Source organism: Seriola aureovittata, chromosome 20 (genome assembly GCF_021018895.1).
Source record: "Seriola aureovittata isolate HTS-2021-v1 ecotype China chromosome 20, ASM2101889v1, whole genome shotgun sequence".
NCBI lineage: Eukaryota > Metazoa > Chordata > Actinopteri > Carangiformes > Carangidae > Seriola > Seriola aureovittata.
Genome location: NC_079383.1, coordinates 14,051,680 through 14,073,731, shown reverse-complemented (window position 1 = coordinate 14,073,731; position 22,052 = coordinate 14,051,680). Strand labels below are relative to the sequence as shown.

Below are 22,052 nucleotides of genomic sequence, written 5' to 3'. Positions count from 1 at the left end.
TACTCCCTAAGTTTAGAGAGAAAGTGTCTCTTTAGTGGAGCTTATCCAATGTTTTTTCATACGTGTGTGTGTGTGTGTGTGTGTGTGTGTGTGTGTGTGTGTGTGTGTGTGTGTGTGTGTGTGTGTGTGTGTGTGTGTGTGTAGAAGTAGCAGCATAATACTCAAGTAAAGTGCAAGTACCTCTAAACTGTGCTTCAGTGCAGTACTTAGGTAAATGAACTCAGTTTCCACCACTGGATATTAGCCATACCATAATTTCCACAAAAGAGATATATAATCCCTCTAGGAAGATATTGGGACAGGGTTCTGGTTTAATAATTTAAGTCTCAACAGTGTTGTGTTTCACTTGTGACAAAGGAAGAAAGCACACATTTGGCTTTACTCCCATTTAGTCTTCAGCCTGTGTTTCCTACAGCAGCATACAGTGTGTATGCAGCTTCTACCAACATTAAAAATTGCATTTTGAAAAATACTGTTTTTAGTCCTTTCAGAAAAAGAACAATGTTATCATGAATCATGAACAGTTACTTCCCAAATTTATGAAACCAGACATCAACATCTGTCCTCATCAGACTAGGTTTCAGGCTGCAGCTTCTCTCTGGAGTTATTACATTGAAATATATCAGACTGGACTAAACCCATGCAATTCAGTGCATTGTGCAACTTTGCTTTCAATGTTTTTGGAAAGATATATATATATATATATATATATATATATATATATATATATATATATATATATATATATATAAATTAAATGCAATTAATCAACAGAGAAGTAATCTGCAACAATTCTAATTCATCATTTAAGTAACTCTTAAGTAAAATTACCTAAAATTGGTTACAGCTTCTACAATATTAACATTTACTAATTTTCTTAGTCTTCTATTATAATAAATAGAATCCTTTTGGGTTGGTTGAGAAATAAAACACACTAAAATACGTCAGCTGCTTTGGTAAACTATTATAAAAATATTTGACATTTTCTAGCCCGATTGATCAAAACAGAAATGTTTTCAGGACAAGGATTCTGGCAAGAAATCTTCTTTATTAAAACAGTACATTACAATATGGCTAAAACGTACAAAACAGCAACCAAATTTAAACAAGTGGTGTCTTAAAGAAGTGATTTTCAGTAAGAAATGCTGAACAAAGTTATCCACTCAGACAAGGGTGATGGCAACACTGTAAACATCAAACAAGGCTTAACCGTAGTTGTGTGTCACCAACAAGTGATTAAGAATAAGGAAAGAAAGAAAATGGCTAGTGTTCATGTCAGTTTTGAGATCACAGAGTAAAATGTGTCTGGTGTTTACAGAGTGAATGCACAGTACCGAGATAACCTGAGATTGTCCCACTGACCCTACGAGCAGTGAATAGAAAGAGGAAGAAGACAAATAGAACAATATAAACAAGTGTGATTACGCCTGTACAGACGATAGGGATAAATTAGGCGTGTCATCATTGTTTTTACTGCATAGTTTACATAGCGCTCCCTTCAAATTGGTCCAGAACGTGGCTATAAGTTAGTGAATAAAATATGCATTAAATATGTGACACACAATCAGCAGTATTGTCTGTACACCGGATTTGGCTCATATACACTATTTTTAAAAAATTCAATGGTTATTTTTCTATTTGCAATTTAATGTACATTGCAGTTAACATATAGAAAAAAAATTACCATGATTACACAAGAGAAAACAAACCTTAATAAATTTGAGTTACTGATTCTACAGTTTTTTTATTGGAAAAGATAAAAATCTAAAAAGGATAACTAAAACACAGCCTAATCTATAAAGGCACATGTGCAAAAATTAAAAATGTGCAAAATTCAAATAGAGGAAATTGTTCTTAAATAATATTGATTCAGTTCCCGAGGATAAAACAGAAGCAAAAACTATTTACAGTAGTTCATCTGATGTGGCACAAGGCTCATCAGAATATAATAAGGCACATGAGGAAAGAGTTTTTGGAAATCCAATGCCACTGTTTAAAGAAGAGAGTGAAAATAAAGCAGCAACGGGAGCTGACAATAGCACCCTACAGAAATCTAAACCCACTGCTGCATCCGCGGCCGACTCTGATGTAACTTTGTCCTCACCAGCAAGTCGGTCCGCAGCTTTAAAAACATCCTGGCACCTGATGCCCCACCAAAGGCTTTGGGATGTGTAACCCCTGGCTACACATGGCATGTCAGGGGGGTCTGGGGATGTCTACATGGCAACATCACTGGATACCAGAGACTGCCTCAGAGGAAATTGAGTGCTACGGTTCTTTCTTTGCGCTTTAGGGCCGAAGCGAGGCGTCGTGTAGTTGCCAGGTGTGCAGCATCACTGCGGCGCTGCCGTTCGGTTTGCCATAGCAAAGTTTTGTTGCAGCACCATGAGAGAACTGCGGAGCTGTGAGGAAAAGAAGAACTGACTCAGCAGCTAAAAACACCTGCTTTTAAGGTTTTAGTCTTACAAGACAGGTAGGCATTTATATGATGGGACTCCTGCTGGTTGTAAAATAGAACAGTAACAGCTGCATGTCTCTGCTTTCTCTGAGGGAGAATGAGTAAAACTAATGTTCTCTTTCAGCCTCATTATTCAACACAATACACCCAAAGCTCTTCCAAATCATCACCTTTACGGAACTGAACTAATTTCTATGTTAATCTGCGGCTGACCGCAACACATCCATCCTTAATAAACTATTTCCAATTGTCCCTACAATTAAAATCCAGTGGCTTCTCATTTTACCCTTCCTGGTTTAAAGTTGTAATCCTTAAAGTTTTCATGAAACCAAACACCACTTTATACAATGTATGTTCAGCATTTTTTCCTGAAATAATCCTTCAGTGTATTTACATGCAGTATTTATCTTTCTATATAGTAGTTTTGATTTGCAAGTGGTGGAGTCTGCTATTCCTGAGCTCGATTTAGATCGTCCAACTGTGTACTGTTATAATTCTGACAAAGCAGCCAAATTACACAGGACTGAAATCATAAGGATAACAACTTTAGAAATCCAATTTAGAAATCACCAATGTCTTCCTGCTTCCTACTTGCATTAATGTTCACACTGGTCTACCCCTGTGTGTCTGCATTCTCTGAAGGAGAAAACATTTAATAACAAACGATGAGCCACTCAAGACAGGAGCGTACTATAAAACTTTTAGAATTCTGACTGTGAAAAGACTCAGCATTACACATTTAACAGCTGACCTCTGAATATTTCATAGGTAGACGGCACCCTGTTGTCAGATCCATCTGGATCTGTTTTTTTTCCATGGCTTTTTCCAAATTCCACTCATGAAAAATCTCAAATTTGTGATATAACTAACAATTACAAGTACAGAAGCTTAATCATAAGGCATCAGATTTAAATAAACAAGCACATACACACAACGAGATAATATGTGTCATGATGAAGTGCATTAATTAAGTGTACAATCATGGCTACAGTAAGACTTTTTAATGATGTAGTGCATTCCCTTAAAATCAGACAGACCTACCTTGTCTAATAGGTTGATGGAGTCCTGCAGTACAGTTTTCAGTAGGAGCATCTCCTCTCTGGTCTTGAACCCAGGTCCCTGTCTGGGACCATATTCAGGGACCAAACTATCAAACAACATACAAAAAAAGAGAGGGCAATTATTCTGATGCGCAATATAAGATATTTACTTTTGCTACATAAAAAAGGAGGAAAAGAAAAAACAGAAGCAGAAATAAAGTGAAGGAAATGTAAGAGGAGGAGAGCAGAGGAGCGCTGATGCAAGATTATGTCACTTACATAACCACATTTTCTGAGGCTGATAAACAGGCAGTTTTAACACAGTGAGTCATTGGAACAAAGCTCTCTTGCATGTGGGCTGCTTAAACACCACACACAAAAATATGGAGGAAGACTAACCCCCCCCTCCACCCACACCAGGACTTCTGCTTTCTGAGCAATCACAGCAACTACTAGTATAATTACTGTCGATCAAAAGTGGCAGTAGAAGACGGTTGTCTGACCTGGCCTCGCTCCTCTCCCTCAGCCGATGCTTCGTGCTCAGGTACATGCGGTGGGCTACATCCTCCATGGCCCACAACTTGAAAAACAGGCCCAGATTCAGCATGGTCAGAATCAGCAAACTGCAAGAGACAGAAAATTACCACACAACCTTTAGACATAATGACTTTTATCCACCAAAGGCAGTTTGTCATTTTGGACAACATCCATATTAGATTTTGTATCGCAGCAGTCGACAGTTCTCAGTTGTTTGAAAATACAAGCACAATTTCCGTATTGTATTGTATCATATACAATACAAACCATATTGTTTATGTTTTCAGATTTTTAACTTACATCAGACTCATCCCAGCTACTATCGTGGTGGTGTTCCATCTGTGCGGGCCTTTCATCTCCATGGGGCCTGAAATACATTAGGACAGATCAATAAATGACACATTTTTCCTTCAATGCTGGCTATTTGAAAACAAACCCGGAGTTGCAGTTAATATGAGAAAGTTTTGCACTAGTTTGCAACATTTTTTCTGGTTACAAGCCATTTCCTCCCAGTGGTATTCAAGATTTTGCAACAAGCTTGAGATATAAATGTTGCCGTTTTCTGGGTGTGTCAGAGAGTCTAACTGGTTAAGACGGCGACGTATATCTCCTGCGATCGATGCCTCTGATTTTCAGCCGTTACAGAAGTAGCTGCTGTCTGACATGTAGTCTCCACTGTACACCTTTGCTTTCAAGCCTTTGAGCATTCCTTCCTGTCGTAGCAGCAGCTGTTACATGTGCAGAACAAGTGAACGTTTCCTACACCACAGTCTCCTTTCGAACATTTTCAGACATTTTGATTGTGCTGAAGGTCTTGAGTGTTCATAGTTTACTGCAGTCACATATTTGCAAAACTGAAATTTGCAGAAAAAATTATTTTGGCTTCACTAAATACCATTTGCACTAGAGACATCGCAACTGAAAGTGTTCAAATCTCAGCTAAGCAGCCCTAAAAAAAGGTATAGTTAAACATTTTAGTTAGAAAATATAGGCGTTTTTGTCGAGTTACATAAGAGGAGTGATACCTCTTGAAGATGTAGCCCGATGTGAATTAGCGTAGCTTAGCATAAAGACTGGAAACAGGAGGAAGCTCACTAACATGTTATATCTTAACCCTAACTGTTTCCCCCTGCTTCCAGCCTTTATGCTAAGCTACGCTGAGCTATCCTAACCATCTCCTGGCTGTAGCTTCATATTTAATGGAGAGACGTGAGACTGGCATTAATCTTCTCATCCAAGTCTTGTCAAGAAAGCAAATAAGCATATTTCCCAAATTGTTGAAATGTTCATTCAAAGTGGTAATTAAAGATGTGATGTACCCATAGTGCCATCCCTGTGTTGTTCTGGGTCTTGCCCATACTGCTTGTTGGGTTTCATGTGCTCTGGCAGAGTCCGGCTGTAAGTCCGCCTCCTCCTCCGAAGTCCACCCATCTTCCCAGAATCACCTCCTCCTTGGTTCATCTCTGCTTCCTCCTCCAGCAGTTCTGTTTCTGTTTCGCATCATCACACGGCCACAAAAAGATAAAACGCCAAAACGGGACAGAATCAGGCGTTTACACAATAAAAACATCACGTGGTTTCAAGATCTAAAAAAGGAATCAACGTTCCTAAAACGCCATTTGCTCAACGGGTGGGTCAACCCCTTCAAAAATGTATTTAATTGATAAAGGCTCAGTACACCATACACTTAAAATTGATTTCAGTCTGAAGCAGGCAACAACGGCCATTTTAAAGCAAACCCAGCTGTAAGATGATTCACTGCAGCAGAGCCTGACGTGTGCTGGAGGAAACAGTTCATATCAGATCAGAGATAAAATGAACCATGGGCTAAGGAAAGTAGACAGGGAAGTGCTCTCCACGGCATGCGAACAGGGCTTTCTACTCACCCAGCTGTCTGAAATAATCCTGTATGCCGCTCCAGGAGTTTTTAGTGATAAAGGACTTGACCAGTCCCCATGGCTGCTTCTTGTACTTCACATCAGTGTAGACCCTAACAGCACAACAGAAGCTTTAAATGTCAGGGATTTAGAAAATATAAAAGTCAACAGATAAACTGACTAATACCTTACCTTAGTCGACACTTCCGCTTCGAGCTACTTATGATGTAGTATCGGTTTTGAGTGTAGAAGTAATCATGATAGGGAACGTCATGAGTGTACACCTCAGACTCCACGTGGTAATACTGACCCTCCCTGGACTCTTTGTACAGCGTCTGAAAAAAGGTAAGTGGAGAAGAAAATAAACGACGAGCCATAATTCACACAAGAACATGTTTATTCATCCATTCAAGCGCGCACACCCCACTCCCGCTGATGTAAACACACCTGGTTCTCTGTAGCGGTGGAGAACTTGCCAATCAGAGGGTTGCTGATGGTTATTGTGTAGTTCAGACTCCGCTTCCTGTTTCCAGAGGCATCCTTTTGCCAGGCATTAAAGCTGGCATCTAAAAAAAAAAAAAAAAAACAAAGGGCCACAAATGACAGGTGTGATTATCTGGAACTGGCGGGGAAATTGGTTTTGGGAACAGGAGAATAAAAGAATGGGTCTTACTGGTTATCTTCCTGACGTTCATAAACCTGCGGATGAAGCTGGATTCGCTGAAGAGCAGCTCAAACATTTTGCCGGCGCTGAGGTGGAAGACTCTGTTTAAATAGAGTCGACCCTGCATCTGGGACTGTCCCATTTGCTCCTCCACTGATAAACCCAAAAAGGACAGAGGAAGGGGAGAGTCTTAAAATACAAAAAAATACATGCGCTCAACCATCCTCCAGTGCCTGGGTTGTTTTGTTTTTTGTTTGTTTGTTTGTTTGTTTTTATTCCAACCTTCTTCCATGCTGTCTGAACCGCTCTGCTCGGAAACACCGTTCTCATTGGCGTTGAGGTCAAGAAAAAGCGAGGAGCGCTTGGAAACCCGTTCCGGAGCGGCGCGGTCCAGCGACGGGACAGGACTGCGCTGCATTGACGGGGTGTTGCGAGAATTATCCTAGAGGAAGATATGAAGAAGAAAAAAAAATGAGCAGGGGAAAAAACATTTAGATATACACAAAACACATGGTGGAAAAATAAAATTATTATTTTAAATACCGCATTGGCCGAGCTCTGTGAGCCGAGAGGGGAGGGCAGGTCTTCCACTACAGGCGAGGAGGACTCTAAAGGCCCATGCTCCACCACAGGCAGGCGAAGGGAGGGGGTCCGCTCCAGCTTCCCTAAACCATCATCACCACCAGGCCTCACAGCCGGGCTGCAGGCGAACAAACAGGGTGCCGTTAAATTATATACCCCCCCCCACGCATTATTCTGTGCCACTATGGGAGAGCAGGTGGGTGCGAGTGTGCTCACCTGGTTTGCATGCTTGATTCTGTTGATATCTGTAAGCTCTCCATGTCTTCATGGTTCAGGCCCAGGTCATGCCCATAATGCTGTTTAACCATCTGCCAAAACTCAGAGCAGGTCAGAGTCTGAAAGTGGGGGGGGGGGGGGGGGGTGAGGAGAGGTCACAACAGGGTTTGGAAATGGAATAACTTGTTTGGAAATCAGCCTGTGTAGAGATCTCTTCCTCTTTCCCAACAAGAACTCTGCTTTGGCAGATACACAGACTGTAATGTCAACACAAAACAAAAAAAGTGTTGTGGCTTCATGTAACCTGGACACCTCCACACAGTATAATCAGTCTTACCTCCCTGCCTGACATCCAACCTACAAACCTTATTGTCTCTCTGAACCGCTCAGATACTATCTTACATTTTTCTGTTAACCCTCACCAGCCAAGAGCAGCTCAGTATTAGAAACATCACCAAAAATAATCAATCTCTGAAAAGAATATATAGCTTACAATGAAATAAATAGAGCTACGGACACAGGTGTTCAGAGGAAATATCCAGTACCGTCAGTTTGGACATAAAACAAGATCACAAAAACAAGCAAAGCTGCTCCAATTCGTGATAAAAACGGTCAGCATTATTATAGGCGTGTTCATTCAGGCGGATAATTAAGACGTTTTTATCACCACATGGAACCGCGAATGGTGTCAGAGCACATCTTAAAGCCGAGAAAAAAAGTGTAAGGTCCATTTACACAGGCTTCACTTACTTGGACATTTCCCCACAGCTGCGAGCTCTAAGTGGCTGTCACACAGTTGATCTGTAACCTGGACGCACCGCGCTCCCTCACATTCAGGAAGTCCTGGATTTTAGCGAGTTCGGGGGCGTAGAGACGCGCCGCACAGATTTACACCAAAAATAATAATAAAAAAAAAAAAAAAATGTCGAAAGTCCGGTTCACCGGCGGCCCAGACGCCCAGAGGAGCTCCTGCGTTTTGTTCTGCTTCAGCTGACAGATTCAGTAGCTGCTACCGACACAAGCCGAGCGTCAAGTGCGCTCCGTGCGTTTGGAGGGCAGGGCCGTCAATGCAAATCAGCCCTTAAAGCCACACCTGGAGGGGTCAATGAACTTTACACGGAGATGTTTTTATACAAGTGTTTGTGCTCCGGATCCCGGCAGACCCTCAGCCCTGTGGGAAGGCTGCCATAGTGCCTGTCTATACGAGGTGTCTACTGTAGGCAGCTGTAGAGATCAAATTAAAAGAAGCGATGAAGGCCAGTCGTTTCTCGTCATCATCAGTATCGACAGAAAATAAAAGGCACTGCTGTTCGGCGTGTCCTCTTAAAACAGGTTATTACGATGTGTAAATACTGCTTCTATATAAAGTTAATATTTTCTGTTTATTTATATCCTATCCATTTACTCCTACAATGCAAAGAGTTGCACTGCTTTCAAGTCTTACTCTTAAGCCTCTACACATCAGCTGACACTTTAACTTTATTAAAAAGTTAACTTCAAGGTTTTCAACATCAACATCAAATCCCATTTTTTATACTGTGTTTGGTATGGTATTTAGGATTCATGCAATACGTTTATATTCTATAATTCTATGGCAAAACACAGAGGGGCTTTTATTGTGAAGCAGCCTCATGAAATGCAATGTATTCTATGTCACAGAGGTTAACACACTCCCAACTACTTCACCTGAAATTTCAGTTGCTTTCATCATCTACAGTTCATTGTACATCTCAAGTGCTTTTACTCTATTAAAGTTCACCTGGCTTTCGGTTCTTATTCTTCCAAAATGTTATTTCGACTACACTCAGCGTTTTACGACTTACACATCAGCTATAAGCAGCGCACAGACTTCAAACTACCTCTGGCACAGCTTAACTCCCATTTCATATCTCACACTCTAAATGACAGCTGCTTTCAGTTCTGACTCCTCAGCTGAGACTTTCGCTGTTTTCATCTCTTGCTCTTCGGTTCGGCCTGATTTCACTTCTCATTTTTCAACATCTTTCAGTGCTTTTTACATCCAATCTGACATGTCACCTCCCTATGAGGAGTTGCACTTAAGACATTTCAAACCTTGCAAGTGGTTCAACTTAAGCTGCAGCTGGCGTACTGCATCTCACGTGTGAATAATATTTTAGGACATTTGGACTTGTGTTAAACACACTTCCGTTTTCAAAGTACTCTTACCGTGGTTTATTCTTCCTTATCTATTTACTCTTGCAGCACAGAGATTTGGGTAAAAGGTGGCTAAGCTGAGCTCTCTTGGTTTATTTTGAACTGAATCCCTGACACACCTAGGTAAATTATTCCAAACACAGTACATCAGTATATTGAACAATAAATAAAAAAACATGTGTCTGTTGGAGCCATGAGTAAATCATGCCTCTCTGTGCAGAGCGGCACTGATAACCTCAAAAAGGAAGACAGTCTGCGGTCAGGGCAGCGAGTTTTGTACTCTGGACCGATCAGATAAGTGCTGCAAAACGGGGTAAAGTCGCAGACCTGCTGTTGCTCTGGGAGGCATTTAGTCACAGTTCAGTTAAGGTGCTGGATAACTCAAAGTCTGCTTCATAAAAATCACTAGATTACTGCTGTCAGATGTGTGGTATGAAAGGACAGCTGGTCTTGTGGAGAGAGCGTTGTTCTTTACACATGTGAATAAGGTATGAAGAAGGGATTATTATTGAACCTATGGACATTGTACTGATGAGTGAAGTGGAGCAGGGCTTTTACCTGGTTCAACAGTGTGTTTTGCCACATGTGGAAAACACTTCGGTAGCTTTTCTCCCTCGCAGAGAAGGAGGTGAAGAAGAACTGAGGGTGAACACAAAAAGGGAGATAAATAGCAATTCAACGATGTGTCGATTAAAACGGGAGATAAGATCTGATGGACTGCTCTTTTTCTATCACAATATACCTTCTCTGTGCTCATGCAGATCTGGATGGCATTGGGAATCAGCCGAGCTGTTTTCACTCTGGTCATAGACACGATGTCTCTCAGCCTCAGTGTGATCTATAAATATATAAATAAAAGAGGTAAAGGTTACAGCAGTTAGTGCACACATGCTAATCAAAGACTGCCATAAAATGAAAAAAAATCCACCTTTAGATACCATTACACTGTCAGATAAATCCTCCCACGCTAATGAGTTATTTTGGTGATCTTGTAATGACTCCCAAGAGGAGGTGTGGACCGCAGTGCTCACAGCAATGAGTTAACCAGCCTGTGTTGTTGGCACATGGCTGACTGAGGCTGCCACAAGTGTAGCAATTAGTGAATCCTCCGTGTTATTTTTCCTTTTGTATCTCGGCAGTCTGTCTGTGTGTAATGTCCTGTAATCTGTTGCACATGGTTGCGAACTGGAAAAAAAAAAAAAAAAGGGTCTCACCGTTTCTTTTGGAAAAGACATTTCATCAGCGCCACCCTCTCTAATTCTTGGCCGGATATTTGTGGCAAAGAGATTACAGTTTCAAAAAGGGAGCTCAAAAACTCAAGATTTATACAAGGTAATACTGTTTTAAGGTGGATTTTTCCTTTAAATAAGATATATATATATATATATATATATATATATATATATATATATATATATATATGGAAGTGGAAAGTAAAAACCTGTCAAAACGCTTTTTCAATCATTTTATTCTTATTGAAATTCATATATATATTAAGGAGGAGGAATGCATGATCAGCTTAAGTTCGATATTTCTGTATTTTGTTGTCATTTCCACATGTTACATTGATGAGTAGACAGTGTGCTCCTTAACTGTACACTTCCTCCTCCTCCTCCCACTGTCTTATTACCTTCGTCCCCCGAAACACATTGCTGTAGAAACAGAGCCAGTTCTCTGAGAGGTAGAGGCGTCCCTGAAGGAGGATGTCCCGCTGGAGGGCACATGGGTAGTCTGAGGAAAAATGTACAGGGCAGCATCCATACAAATGAGAGCGCCTGTGGTGTTCTGTGACATACTAGATTTATTAAACAGGTCACCCTAGTAGATACTGCAGAATAAAGACTACAATTACTCAACAAGCGGATTCTGTGCACTCAGCAATGCATCATATGTAAAATTAAATACTCAAGTGCAAGTAGTATCAGTAGTAGGAGTATTAACTTCCCATTAAGATGATATCGATTTCCACTGTTTCATTATTGCAACATTATTGCAACTGGTGTTGAGCAGCTGGTTATTGCTTCACTAAAAAGATTATTACTCTTCACGCTTTTCAAGTTCGTGCCAAAACCTTTTCGTTTTCCAGAGACAGCAGCTGCGTCACAGGGTGTTTTGTGTGACAAGATCACATCGCCCATTTTCCATTTAATGCAACAGTGAACCCATAAAAAACACGGAGCTTCGACTTGAATATTTTACTTTTATCTCCGATGAAACACTGACGGATGTAGGTACGGAGAATATATGGGATTTTGTCACAAAGCGTAGGAAAATGTTCTTTAAATATATAAATAAGATAAACATTGGGAACATCAGAGTATTACAGATTGTATTTTTATGGCATATTAGAATAACAGCATCTGAACTGATCAAATTAATACCTGGCCTTCACAACTCACCCACTATGAGTCTCTCCGACTCCGGCAGCTCTTTGAACAGTTTCTTAAACTCGTCCCACCTCTGTTTGTAGGTGACCAGAGGAGTCTGAGGCGCAGCCAAACACTGTCCTTGAGGATCAGAGCTCTGGTGGTGGAGGAGAGGTGAACATTACCGACACAGGTACATGAATGCAGCATTTGTCAAGTTCAAATGCCTCAGGAGTATTTGTTCTGTCTTTGCGCAGGGAACACACACAAAAATGATAAATGTGTGTAATGTCAGGGCAGAGAGAATAAAAAGCACGTTTGTCTGTGCACATGATAAATGGCATTAGTAGCCTTGTGGGCTTTGCATCAGAGAGGAAACCGCAATCCCACTTGAAGGAGGTTAAACACGGTGAAATAAAGCTGAGCCACAAGAGGGCAGTCAAAGGTTTTTCCATTTTGTAGTTCATTATTAGCTCCACTGGGACTGCAGGGTTTGAGTGAATTGTATTTAAGATCCAATATAAAATGTGATATACAAGCAAAATGCTTGATTTCATGAAGCGGCAGTGGCTTCATGTGAACTGGGTCAGTGTGGTGCTTTACCTCTCCTTCATCAGAGCTCAACCTCTCATCAGCCAGGGATGTTGTCTCATCTGTAACGTCACCACTGCCCACGCCTGACTGGTTGGATACCTGGTCCATCTACTCTGCTGCTCTGCTCAAATTAAAAAAAAAAAAAATAATAATAATAATTTTTTTTATTACATTAAGGAAAAAGGCATAATTTCAACTTCAATTAATTTTCAACTTCTGCAGATAAACAGGTCCCAGTGGCTTCACATGCAGAAGCTGGGTCTGTTGAGTTGAACTTTAAGACCATGATCTGAACCTCGGCGGTGAATGTCATCTAACAGGGAAATCCAGCAGCTCCACAGGGGGGGAAAGTTATTATCGCTGCACCAGAACTGGTTTGACTGGGAGGATTACTGAAGGAGCTCAGTCATGCCAGGGAACAAAAACCTTCATGCACTCATGGCTACCAGTACAGACACCCGCGATAAGTCGTGAAACAGAAAAGCATCGCAAAAAAAAACAACATGTTTGCGCCACGGAGTGAAAACTCTTTGTAAGAAATTGTCTTAGCTTTGCTTAAAACAACAGTGACGTCTTATCTCTCGGTCGGTCCGCTGTTAAGATTGAAATGACTGATATAAATATAAATGTTCAATCTTGTCAAAGCAAAACCAAGATGATAAAAGATCACTATCACATGTGTAAAAGCTGTCACTCGTGAACCTTAAATACCTCTCACGCACAGCGCCATACTCGCACACGGTGTGCTGTGGCTCCAGCATGTGTCAACATGCGGGTTTGTCTGACTCAAAGCTGCTGCTCTCAGTCACTTACCTGGCACGGAGCGGACCCGGGATTTCTGTTCTCAGTGTGCCACCGAGATTTCAATTTTTTTTTAAATATATATATATTTTAAATTAAGCAAACAAGTAGCGGTTGTTTGTCCCACGCAGCTCTGGAGCTCAGTTGATGAGTGAAGTGTGCTGCAGCTGCATCCCATCCGTGGAACATACCTCAGGGGAGTTGTCACCTCATTGTTGACGCTCATTGGTTTTCGTGAATCAAGTTAAGGACAAAATGACCTCTCCCTTCATTAATTCACGAAACGCACAGGAAGCTTGACTCTAATTATAGGCACGTACTTTTCATTCCAAGCATTCACAGGTGAGCAAACTCACCTGTGTGTGATGCGTTTTCTTTTCAGGGAATCCGTTTTTATTAACAATTGCAAAATGTATTTAAAAGGCACATTAAGTCATGAATTGCAAACACTAAAATAAACTCGGATCTAAAACAAACAAAAAAAACAACTAATTAAAGTAGTTCAATCTATTTTTGTAAAGAAGCATAGAGGCAGGGTGCAGGAGACTCTACAGTATGTGTGTTATGCGGAGAGACCAGTTCGACAGCATCGTTAGAAACTATGAGGTCAAACAGGCAAACACAGACACACACACACATTATTCTTTTTCCCCATGTTTTAATTCTTTTGGAGTAACATGATGAAAGTATTGGACAGCAGAAGGCCAGAGTCTGACTCTTACACATTCACACGGCAAATTACACAACACAGCACAGCATGAAACACAACCATAAAAACAAAAAAAAAAAAGAGAGAACAACAAAGCCTTTACGTCAAAATGCTGGCAATAAATAGACTGATCTTATTAAATTTATATTCAATACTCTTCTGTACAGATGGGTCTATGAATTACAATACATCAACCGAACAATCCTCTTCAGGAAGAGCAACACGGCTACACACACAGAAATCATGTAAACAGAGAAAGGAAGAAACGGGGTGAAGAGATCCCCCTTTCATACACGCATTAAATCCACACATACACACACACACACACAATCAATGACCATGCAGAGGATCCAGAGTAAGCCGATATGAGGCAACAAATAATTATGAATACAGTACATCTTTCTCTTTTCCCTCCACATGAAATTGCACACACACACACACACACACACTCACACAATCACCCACAAAGGGAGCACAGGGGGGAGCACACGGGTTTTGAGAATACGAGCAGGTGGAATGTGATTCTGCGGTGGAGGGGTCCGAGATGAAAACTGGAAAGGTTGTGAGAGGTGGGAGCTCTATTCCTCCAGCGTACGGAAGGCGTTCTGCATGTCCTCCACCAGCTGAGCGTACTCGGCCTTGATCTTAGCCTCGCCGTCCTTCACTGGGTCCTGTGCAGACACAGAGATACATGCTTAGAATGGGAACAGCAGACTATGTGCCTGATCTATGGTGCTTAAACTACGGCCTGTTTCTCACTGTGTTCCACAGATATCAGTTCTTCACTTTAGGAAGGAGTTGGACAAAAATTACACTGTTCTTTCCCCCTGGAATGATGTGCAGAATCATTTGAAATAGTCAGAGCTGATTAGTTTTGGTTTGTTTGAATTTAACTTTATTTTTCTGCTGTGGAAACTCATGCTTATTTTGTATCTTATGCTCCTTTGTAGCATGTGACATGAGTCATCCAAGTCTGTTTATGGTATTTGTACTTATTCTTGTAATAATGTTTCTATGTAGCCCCCTAGAGAGATTTTTACCTATTTAAATAAAGTAAAAATGGAAAAAAGAAAATCTGATGGGTGGGGGTTATTTCCATAAATAATTAAAGCATTGCACGGTAAAATTAACTTCCCACCTCTTTACTATGATTGTTTCAACCCTTAAGTCGCTCCCTCAGATACAGTCCATACAGTGACTCGTTCTCTAATGTATAAACAGACTTAATGTAAATTATAAAACAAGATTATAATATGAAGATATGGCAAAAGTCAATAAAAATGTCCAGTTTAGCTAATAATTAATCAATTTTTACTCTGTGACTCCTGCAGTGATGAATGCTTCAAATAAAATAAAGAATTTTCTTTTTCTTCCAAGTCTTAGGACTTCACAACGATTGTATATTAAACATAAGAGAAAAAAAACCAAACAGACATATTAGGGTATGTGGAAAAACTTAAATATACATGTTAACAGATTTCCATTTTTTCCTATTCTATGAATTCTGTTTTAACAACTTAACATCAACCTGAGCGCCGCTAAATTAACACATAGTGCAGAGGACATACCTTGAATTTCATTGAGCTGATCCTATAGAGGATTTCTCCCATGTGCTCCCTGATCATGGCCCAGGTGATCTTGTTGTCGCTCTGAGCCGTGGTCTCCACCGCGTGCCGGGCCATGTCGTAGAAAGAAATCATGTTGGAGAGAATCCCCACTGTCTTATAGAAGGGACAGAACCTGAAGAGATATGCAAGAAGTCAGTTATCGTTATCAGTAATCACGAGATTAAATCAGCAGTTCTGTCAAATGTTTTAATCCATTATGTCTATTTAGGACTAATCAGATTTATAGTGACAAAAATACTCAATAGTCGTGTTTCACTTTTATTTCAACATCAATTTGAGAGTGGGATGAACAGTAAGTGAGTTTGTGTTACAGTGGGTACAATGTTACCTGTCGTAAGGAGTGTAACCGTTCTGCTGCAGGAAGTCGTCCTTGATCAGTTTGGCCACTTCCAGGGTGATTTTATCTGATTCTGCCAGTGATGCCTGTTAAGAGTGATAATCAAGTCACCAGCTGCTTTACAACATTATCCAATCATTGATGCAAAACAGTGATGACAACACTGCCACCGACTTTAAGCTGAATTACCTTTCCAACAAGCTGCACGATCTCAGCCAGGTCCTCCTCCTCCTGCAAGATCTCCTTGGCCTTGGTACGCAGCGGCACAAATTCAGGGAAGTGCTTGTCGTAATACTCATCCAGCGCACGGGTGTATTTGCTGTAGCTGATCAGCCAGTTCACAGAAGGGAAGTGCTTCCTCTGAGCCAGCTTCTTATCCAGACCCCAGAACACCTGAGAGAAGAAAACACGGGGTCATAACTACCAACAACCAACAAAACGGATCTACTTCATTAGAGTGGCAGAGTTTGATCATTTACCTGTACAATACCAAGTGTGGCTGAAGTAACGGGGTCAGAGAAGTCACCACCAGGAGGTGACACACTGAAAAAATAAACCCCAAAAAATATCAAAACATTATTCATTTATTTCACATTGTAGGCCCGACAGTTACAGTCCACAACACATGTGCAGAGTAATGTCTCCCTCTAGTGACGTGAAGCTGTACTCACGCTCCAACAATGCTGACGCTGCCCTCTCTCTCAGGGTTGCCCAGGCACTTCACCCTGCCAGCTCGCTCGTAGAAGGAGGCGAGACGAGCGCCCAAGTAAGCAGGATAACCACTGTCTGTGGGCAGGTACAAAAAATATATATATATATATACCACATCTGTATACACAGTTCACAGCCCTTCTGCTTTCTAGATGTAAGACAATTGAACACTGCACCGCCGTACTGGTTTTTCTCTAACAAAAACTAGCTCCACTTGATGGGGGAAATTCAAGCATTAAAAATTGAGTCAGCTGATTCAGTCAGCTGATGGATGGGCTTCATATATCACCGCAAATTCAAATGCTCACGATAGGATTTACACTTGTGCGATGATCCTGACTATTAAATGAAATTGCCGTGTTAACCTCAGACACGGAGCATTGTGCCTTTCAATACGAGGTTCAATGCAGTGCATTTATCGCCCAGCTGGAAGGAGGGGTGAGTAATAAAATATTTTCACTGAAGATTAATCTGTAGTCAAAAAAATACACTAAGAAAACCTGCATATAGCTGGAATTCATTTTAGGCATTAAAAAAAATTACCTAAACAATTAATTGTTGCAGATTAACTTTTGATTAATCAATCAACTAATCAAGTATTGGTCTAATCCTTTCAGCTATACTTGGAAGAGCAGATTATACAACCTCGTGCCATTTGAGGGTTCAGCTAAAAGGTTTAAGTTGTAAGCATTGTCTTCAGTTAACAGGATCTTCCTGTAATCCACTAAATGCGTTGTTTTTCCTGACATTGATATGAGCAGTCGAAGGGAGAGTGTTTCGGCTTGTTTTGCGAGTCACTGCCGCAGAAAATGATCACTAGAAGTATTTATACAAAACTCATTTCCTGTAATCCAGTGTGAAGTTTGAGTCTGATGCCCAACCTTTAACTATCTTTCATCACCCAGTGCTAGAAATTCAGCTCAGAAGCACCAATATGCCATTAACCTTTATTACACTTTGCTATCTCCGGGAGACCCCGAACTTACCAGCAGGCATCTCTGCCAGACGGCCAGAAATCTCCCTGAGGGCCTCGGCCCAACGGGAGGTAGAGTCGGCCATCATGCTCACATTGTATCCCATGTCTCTGAAGTACTCAGACAGTGTGATTCCTGCCAAAACAAACTCAGTGAGTACACACTGCTCATGTGAGCTAAGAAGCAATCACAGAATGAGAGTGAATGAGTCATCCGTTAACTCACGCTATTGATTATTTTTTTTAATGTATTCTTTTAGCACTTCATTGTTCCGTGATTGGATGAAGATGACGTTCTGAATATGCTTAAAGTGTATTTGACACATCTTGACGGTTACCTGTGTAGATGGAGGCTTCTCTGGCAGCTACAGGCATGTTGGAGGTGTTGGCCACCAGCGCTGTTCTCTTCATGATGCTCTCCGTCTTCCCATCCACCTCCATGGTCAGCTGTTGGCCAGACAACAATGTCAGTTACCCGGAAAGTCACTTTCATCAGTATAAAAGGCAAGCGGCATGTCTACCCACCTCGGGGAAGTCTCGCAGTACTTCTGACATCTCGTTACCTCGCTCCCCGCAGCCTACGTAGATGATGACATCGCTGTTGGAGTACTTGGACAGGGACTGGGAGATGACAGTCTTACCACAACCAAAGGCTCCTGGGATGGCTGTTGTTCCTCCCTGCACACATCTTCGAAAAGAGAAGAGGGGAAAAATGAGTCATAAAAAGCCGCAAATGAAAAGATTAAAAAGATTAAAAGGTGGATGTGGGACTCACGGGAAAAGGGCGTCCAGCACTCTCTGTCCAGTCAGCAGCGGGTGATTGGCGGGAAGCTTCTCTGTGACAGGCCGCACTTGTCTGACGGGCCACACCTGCACCATGGTGAACTTCTCCTTCACCCCCTCAAACTCCAGCTCCATCACCACATCCTGACACAGGCGCACACACACATACACGCCCTTTAACACAAGGCAACATCTAACAGTCACTTTGAAAGCAGAGCTGCTGCTGGAGGTGAGTCATACTCACGTTGACGTCGTAGTTTCCAGGAGGAGCCACGTAGGTCACGGTGCCTCTGTTTTTGGGGGGCAGCATGATCTTGTGCCTGATGAGGGAGTTCTCATACACCATCCCGTAGATGTCTCCTCCTGTGATGTGACTGCCAACCTAACAACAGGAAAGGAGAATGGACATACTGTCAAGTTAATTCACCTCACGATTCTAACAGGTCAAGAAAAAGTCTGCACAGACACATACCCGCAGGCTCTTGCTGGGCGAAAACTCCCACTTGAGGTCTCGGTTGAGGGCTCCGATGTTAACGCCTCTGGGGATGTAGATACTTTGTGTGATGTCATTGATGTCCTTCAGGGGTCGCTGGATACCATCAAAGATGGACCCCATGATTCCTGGACCCAGCTCGACGGAGAGAGGCTTCCCCGTCCGCAGCACGGGGTCTCCTACAGACACACCAGCTGTGCTCACGCTCAGGAAAATACAGTAAGTTTGGATGAGAGTCCAGAACAGTTTCTAATATAAACTTCTGCATGAGATAAATACAAAAACAATAGTGTACGCTCAGCTCAGCTGCTACTAATTAATTCAGTCTAATACAACAGTAAAAAGGATCAGACAGGCAGATTATCAAAGATAAAGACTGTGTTTATAATATAATACAATGCTTGGTTTTGATTAAACTGTTTTACGAAGTTGTTTATTCAACTTTGAGGCCAGCTTGGGGGGGGGTGTAGGTGCTGTGGACTTGCAGTGCATAACAGTGGGAGGCGTTTCAAATATTTAGTCTGCTCCCAATGAGATGAATTATTGTTGTAGCCTCTGAAACAGTTCAGTTCAGTATTGTTGAAAACAGTTTTAACACTACACAAACACATTTGGCTTCCATTATATCCTGCATTGCTTTCTCTTGTGTCATATCTGGCCCCTCACTGAGTCCAGCTGTTACTTCAAAACAGAAGCACACGTACTAACGGCCACACAAATGGATGGACATCGTTTCGACAGTAAGGATACATGTCTCCTCGTAGACCTGGATGGTGGCCATGTCTCCCTCCAGCCTGATGATCTCTCCCACCAGCTCGCTGTGGCCGACACGGACCAGCTCGTACATGGCTGCTCCCGCCATGGCCGTAGCTGTCACCACTAGAAACACAAACAAGGTATAATCATGAGACCAAATGTATTTAAATTAATATATGTTAGACAGATGTGAGCTTTGTTTTTGGAAAAACAGCTATGACTAAAAAATTGAATAATTTTTGACCATGAAGGGATGCAAAGTTTCATGTCATTTCTTCCTTAAAAAAAACATTTTGGACTTTTATCATAAATGAAATGTGGAGGAAGAAGAGTGATAAAGGTGACAGAGTCCATGTGTGTGTTTGTGGTGACCAACCTGGTCCGGAGACTCCATGAACATATCCAAACTGGCTCTCTCTCTCCTCGTCCCTGATCTTAGGCAGCTTGGACATGTCCATCTTCACGGGTTTATTAGTCTAACTGTGTGGAGAGCAGAGAGGAATCAGTTGAGGGAGACATTAGGCAACAGAGAAAGGAGAAAATTAACCAGGGGAGTGCAGATGAGGCCACCCACTCCCCTGCTACTTTCAACAACACGACATCTGCGTCTACATTTTAATAAGTTAGGCTTTTATGAGTAGCCACAATGAAAAGTGCTTTGATTGCTGCTGTAAACGGTGCTAGGAAAACTATTAAATCTATACTTGGAGGAATGATATGATGAGTGATATAACTTTCTGAATGTGAAATAGGAAAAAACAAAAAATAAAAAAATAAAAATCGATTTAATTTGTAAAAACCCCTCCTTCTGTAACCATGGTAAACCCCCCCTTCTTTTTTGCTGGCTGCACACAGGTCCAGCACTACAGTCAGCTAACATTAGAGGGGAATCCCACACAGTGCAGCATGTTTCCCCTTCACATATGTACAGACAGCACATCTATACAACTTTTAAATACAGACATTTACACCCCCCCACCCCCCCAATCTTATTTTTCCTTTCATTTTTACCATATATCACATGATATTCTTATCCTAGCTCAATTCTGCAACATGCAGGAGCAACACAAATACAAGCTGTCATCAGTCGTGACATGAAGCCATCCCCACAGGGAGCACACTGCAGATGCTGTTAACACACGTAAGAGCAGCTTCATCTGCAATACACTGTATGCATCAGCCACAGGAGATGGAGCCGGCACACTCATATTACTCAGTTTTTACCTCCCTCATTTCTCATTCTCTATCTGACAATGGTATCGCACATACACTGTTTCTATGCCCTTTTCTTGTCCTTCCCACTGATGCACAGATCTTCCTGTTTACGCGAGGCTGCTTAGCCCATCTGTGCAGGAATACAGCAGCTCCACCAACAGGTCAATGCAGTAATTACAAGAAGTACACTTAAAAAGGCTCAAATCTGGTCCCTGGTACATTTTGCATTTTCTTTTTTTCTTTTTAAAAAGACCAAAAACTGACTAAATTTGATTGCTTTCTATTTGTAATTGTGTGTGTGTTTCAACACAACAACACCTAGCACACCTTGAGTATTTACAGGTATGCTTGAATCACTGTGTACCTCATGTTTTTAAAGAGCCTCCAAAGATCAGCATACAATGGAAAGATAAGGCCTATTGTTCTAATGATTCATTTAAGATCACAGGCAGCTCTCTTCCCTCTTGATTAATAAAAACCCTATCAATCCTAATAGCATTAAATATAAACCTTTAAAAATGCCTTTTGTGACATGATTTGTTACAAGTATCTTTACATGCAGCTAAAGTCAAATTCCCATGTAATAACCCTGGCTACAGCATAGGTCCATAACTTCCAGATAAAAGAGTTATTGCAAAGGACTTACAGACAGACCTGATCATATGATCCTGGCACATGACCGGCTGGCCTTACTGTGTGAGTCTCTTTAAGGAAGTGGAAAACTAGCATGGTGCAAAACTGGGAAGTACAAACTGTGACTGTGTGGAAACACTGGAGAAACTCACCAACCCCCCTTCGACTACTATCCTCCACAGAAAATGGACAAGGGGGCTTACTAAAGATAACTTTATCCTTCATTATTATACCATTGACCTTACCTTTGTTTTGCTAATGTGTGATGGTTAGTAAAGAAAAAGGTTGGAATGATCTTCTAGTGTCAATAAATGTCAAATTCAAAGTTAAAGAAGAGCAATATAGATTGGTAACCAGACAGGGACAAGAGGGCTGTACGTGTATTAACTGCAACAGAGAATTGAAGACAGGATTTGTCTCACTTTACGCTCATTATTGAATATCTGAGCAAAGGGACAGTGGGGTTAACACTAAGAAGAGACATCTGCATGTAGATACCTGATG

At 41.4% G+C, this 22,052-nt stretch overlaps 2 protein-coding genes across 2 annotated transcripts; both read right to left on the bottom strand.

The window, feature by feature from the left end:
• Window positions 1–1,028: 1,028 nt before the first annotated feature.
• Window positions 1,029–13,452, bottom strand: gramd1c (GRAM domain containing 1c). Its single transcript, XM_056365102.1, has 18 exons — window positions 13,323–13,452; window positions 12,519–12,630; window positions 11,949–12,072; window positions 11,180–11,280; window positions 10,292–10,387; window positions 10,108–10,188; window positions 7,375–7,493; window positions 7,120–7,276; window positions 6,859–7,018; window positions 6,586–6,729; window positions 6,360–6,478; window positions 6,105–6,247; window positions 5,922–6,025; window positions 5,355–5,525; window positions 4,336–4,402; window positions 4,002–4,121; window positions 3,500–3,605; window positions 1,029–2,402 (listed from the first exon to the last, which is right to left on the bottom strand). The coding sequence occupies exons 2-18, from the start codon at window positions 12,615–12,617 to the stop codon at window positions 2,334–2,336; spliced, it is 1,980 nt and encodes a 659-aa protein (XP_056221077.1). The 5' UTR covers window positions 12,618–12,630; window positions 13,323–13,452; the 3' UTR covers window positions 1,029–2,333.
• Window positions 13,453–13,948: 496 nt separating this feature from the next.
• On the bottom strand, window positions 13,949–20,199 carry atp6v1ab (ATPase H+ transporting V1 subunit Ab). Its single transcript, XM_056365007.1, has 14 exons — window positions 20,077–20,199; window positions 19,695–19,823; window positions 18,924–19,138; window positions 18,696–18,833; window positions 18,444–18,595; window positions 18,194–18,356; window positions 18,007–18,115; window positions 17,682–17,804; window positions 16,656–16,770; window positions 16,464–16,527; window positions 16,174–16,377; window positions 15,976–16,070; window positions 15,588–15,759; window positions 13,949–14,690 (listed from the first exon to the last, which is right to left on the bottom strand). Exons 1-14 carry the CDS (start codon window positions 20,156–20,158, stop codon window positions 14,598–14,600), a joined length of 1,854 nt encoding a protein of 617 aa, XP_056220982.1. The 5' UTR covers window positions 20,159–20,199; the 3' UTR covers window positions 13,949–14,597.
• Between the last annotated feature and the right edge of the window lie 1,853 nt (window positions 20,200–22,052).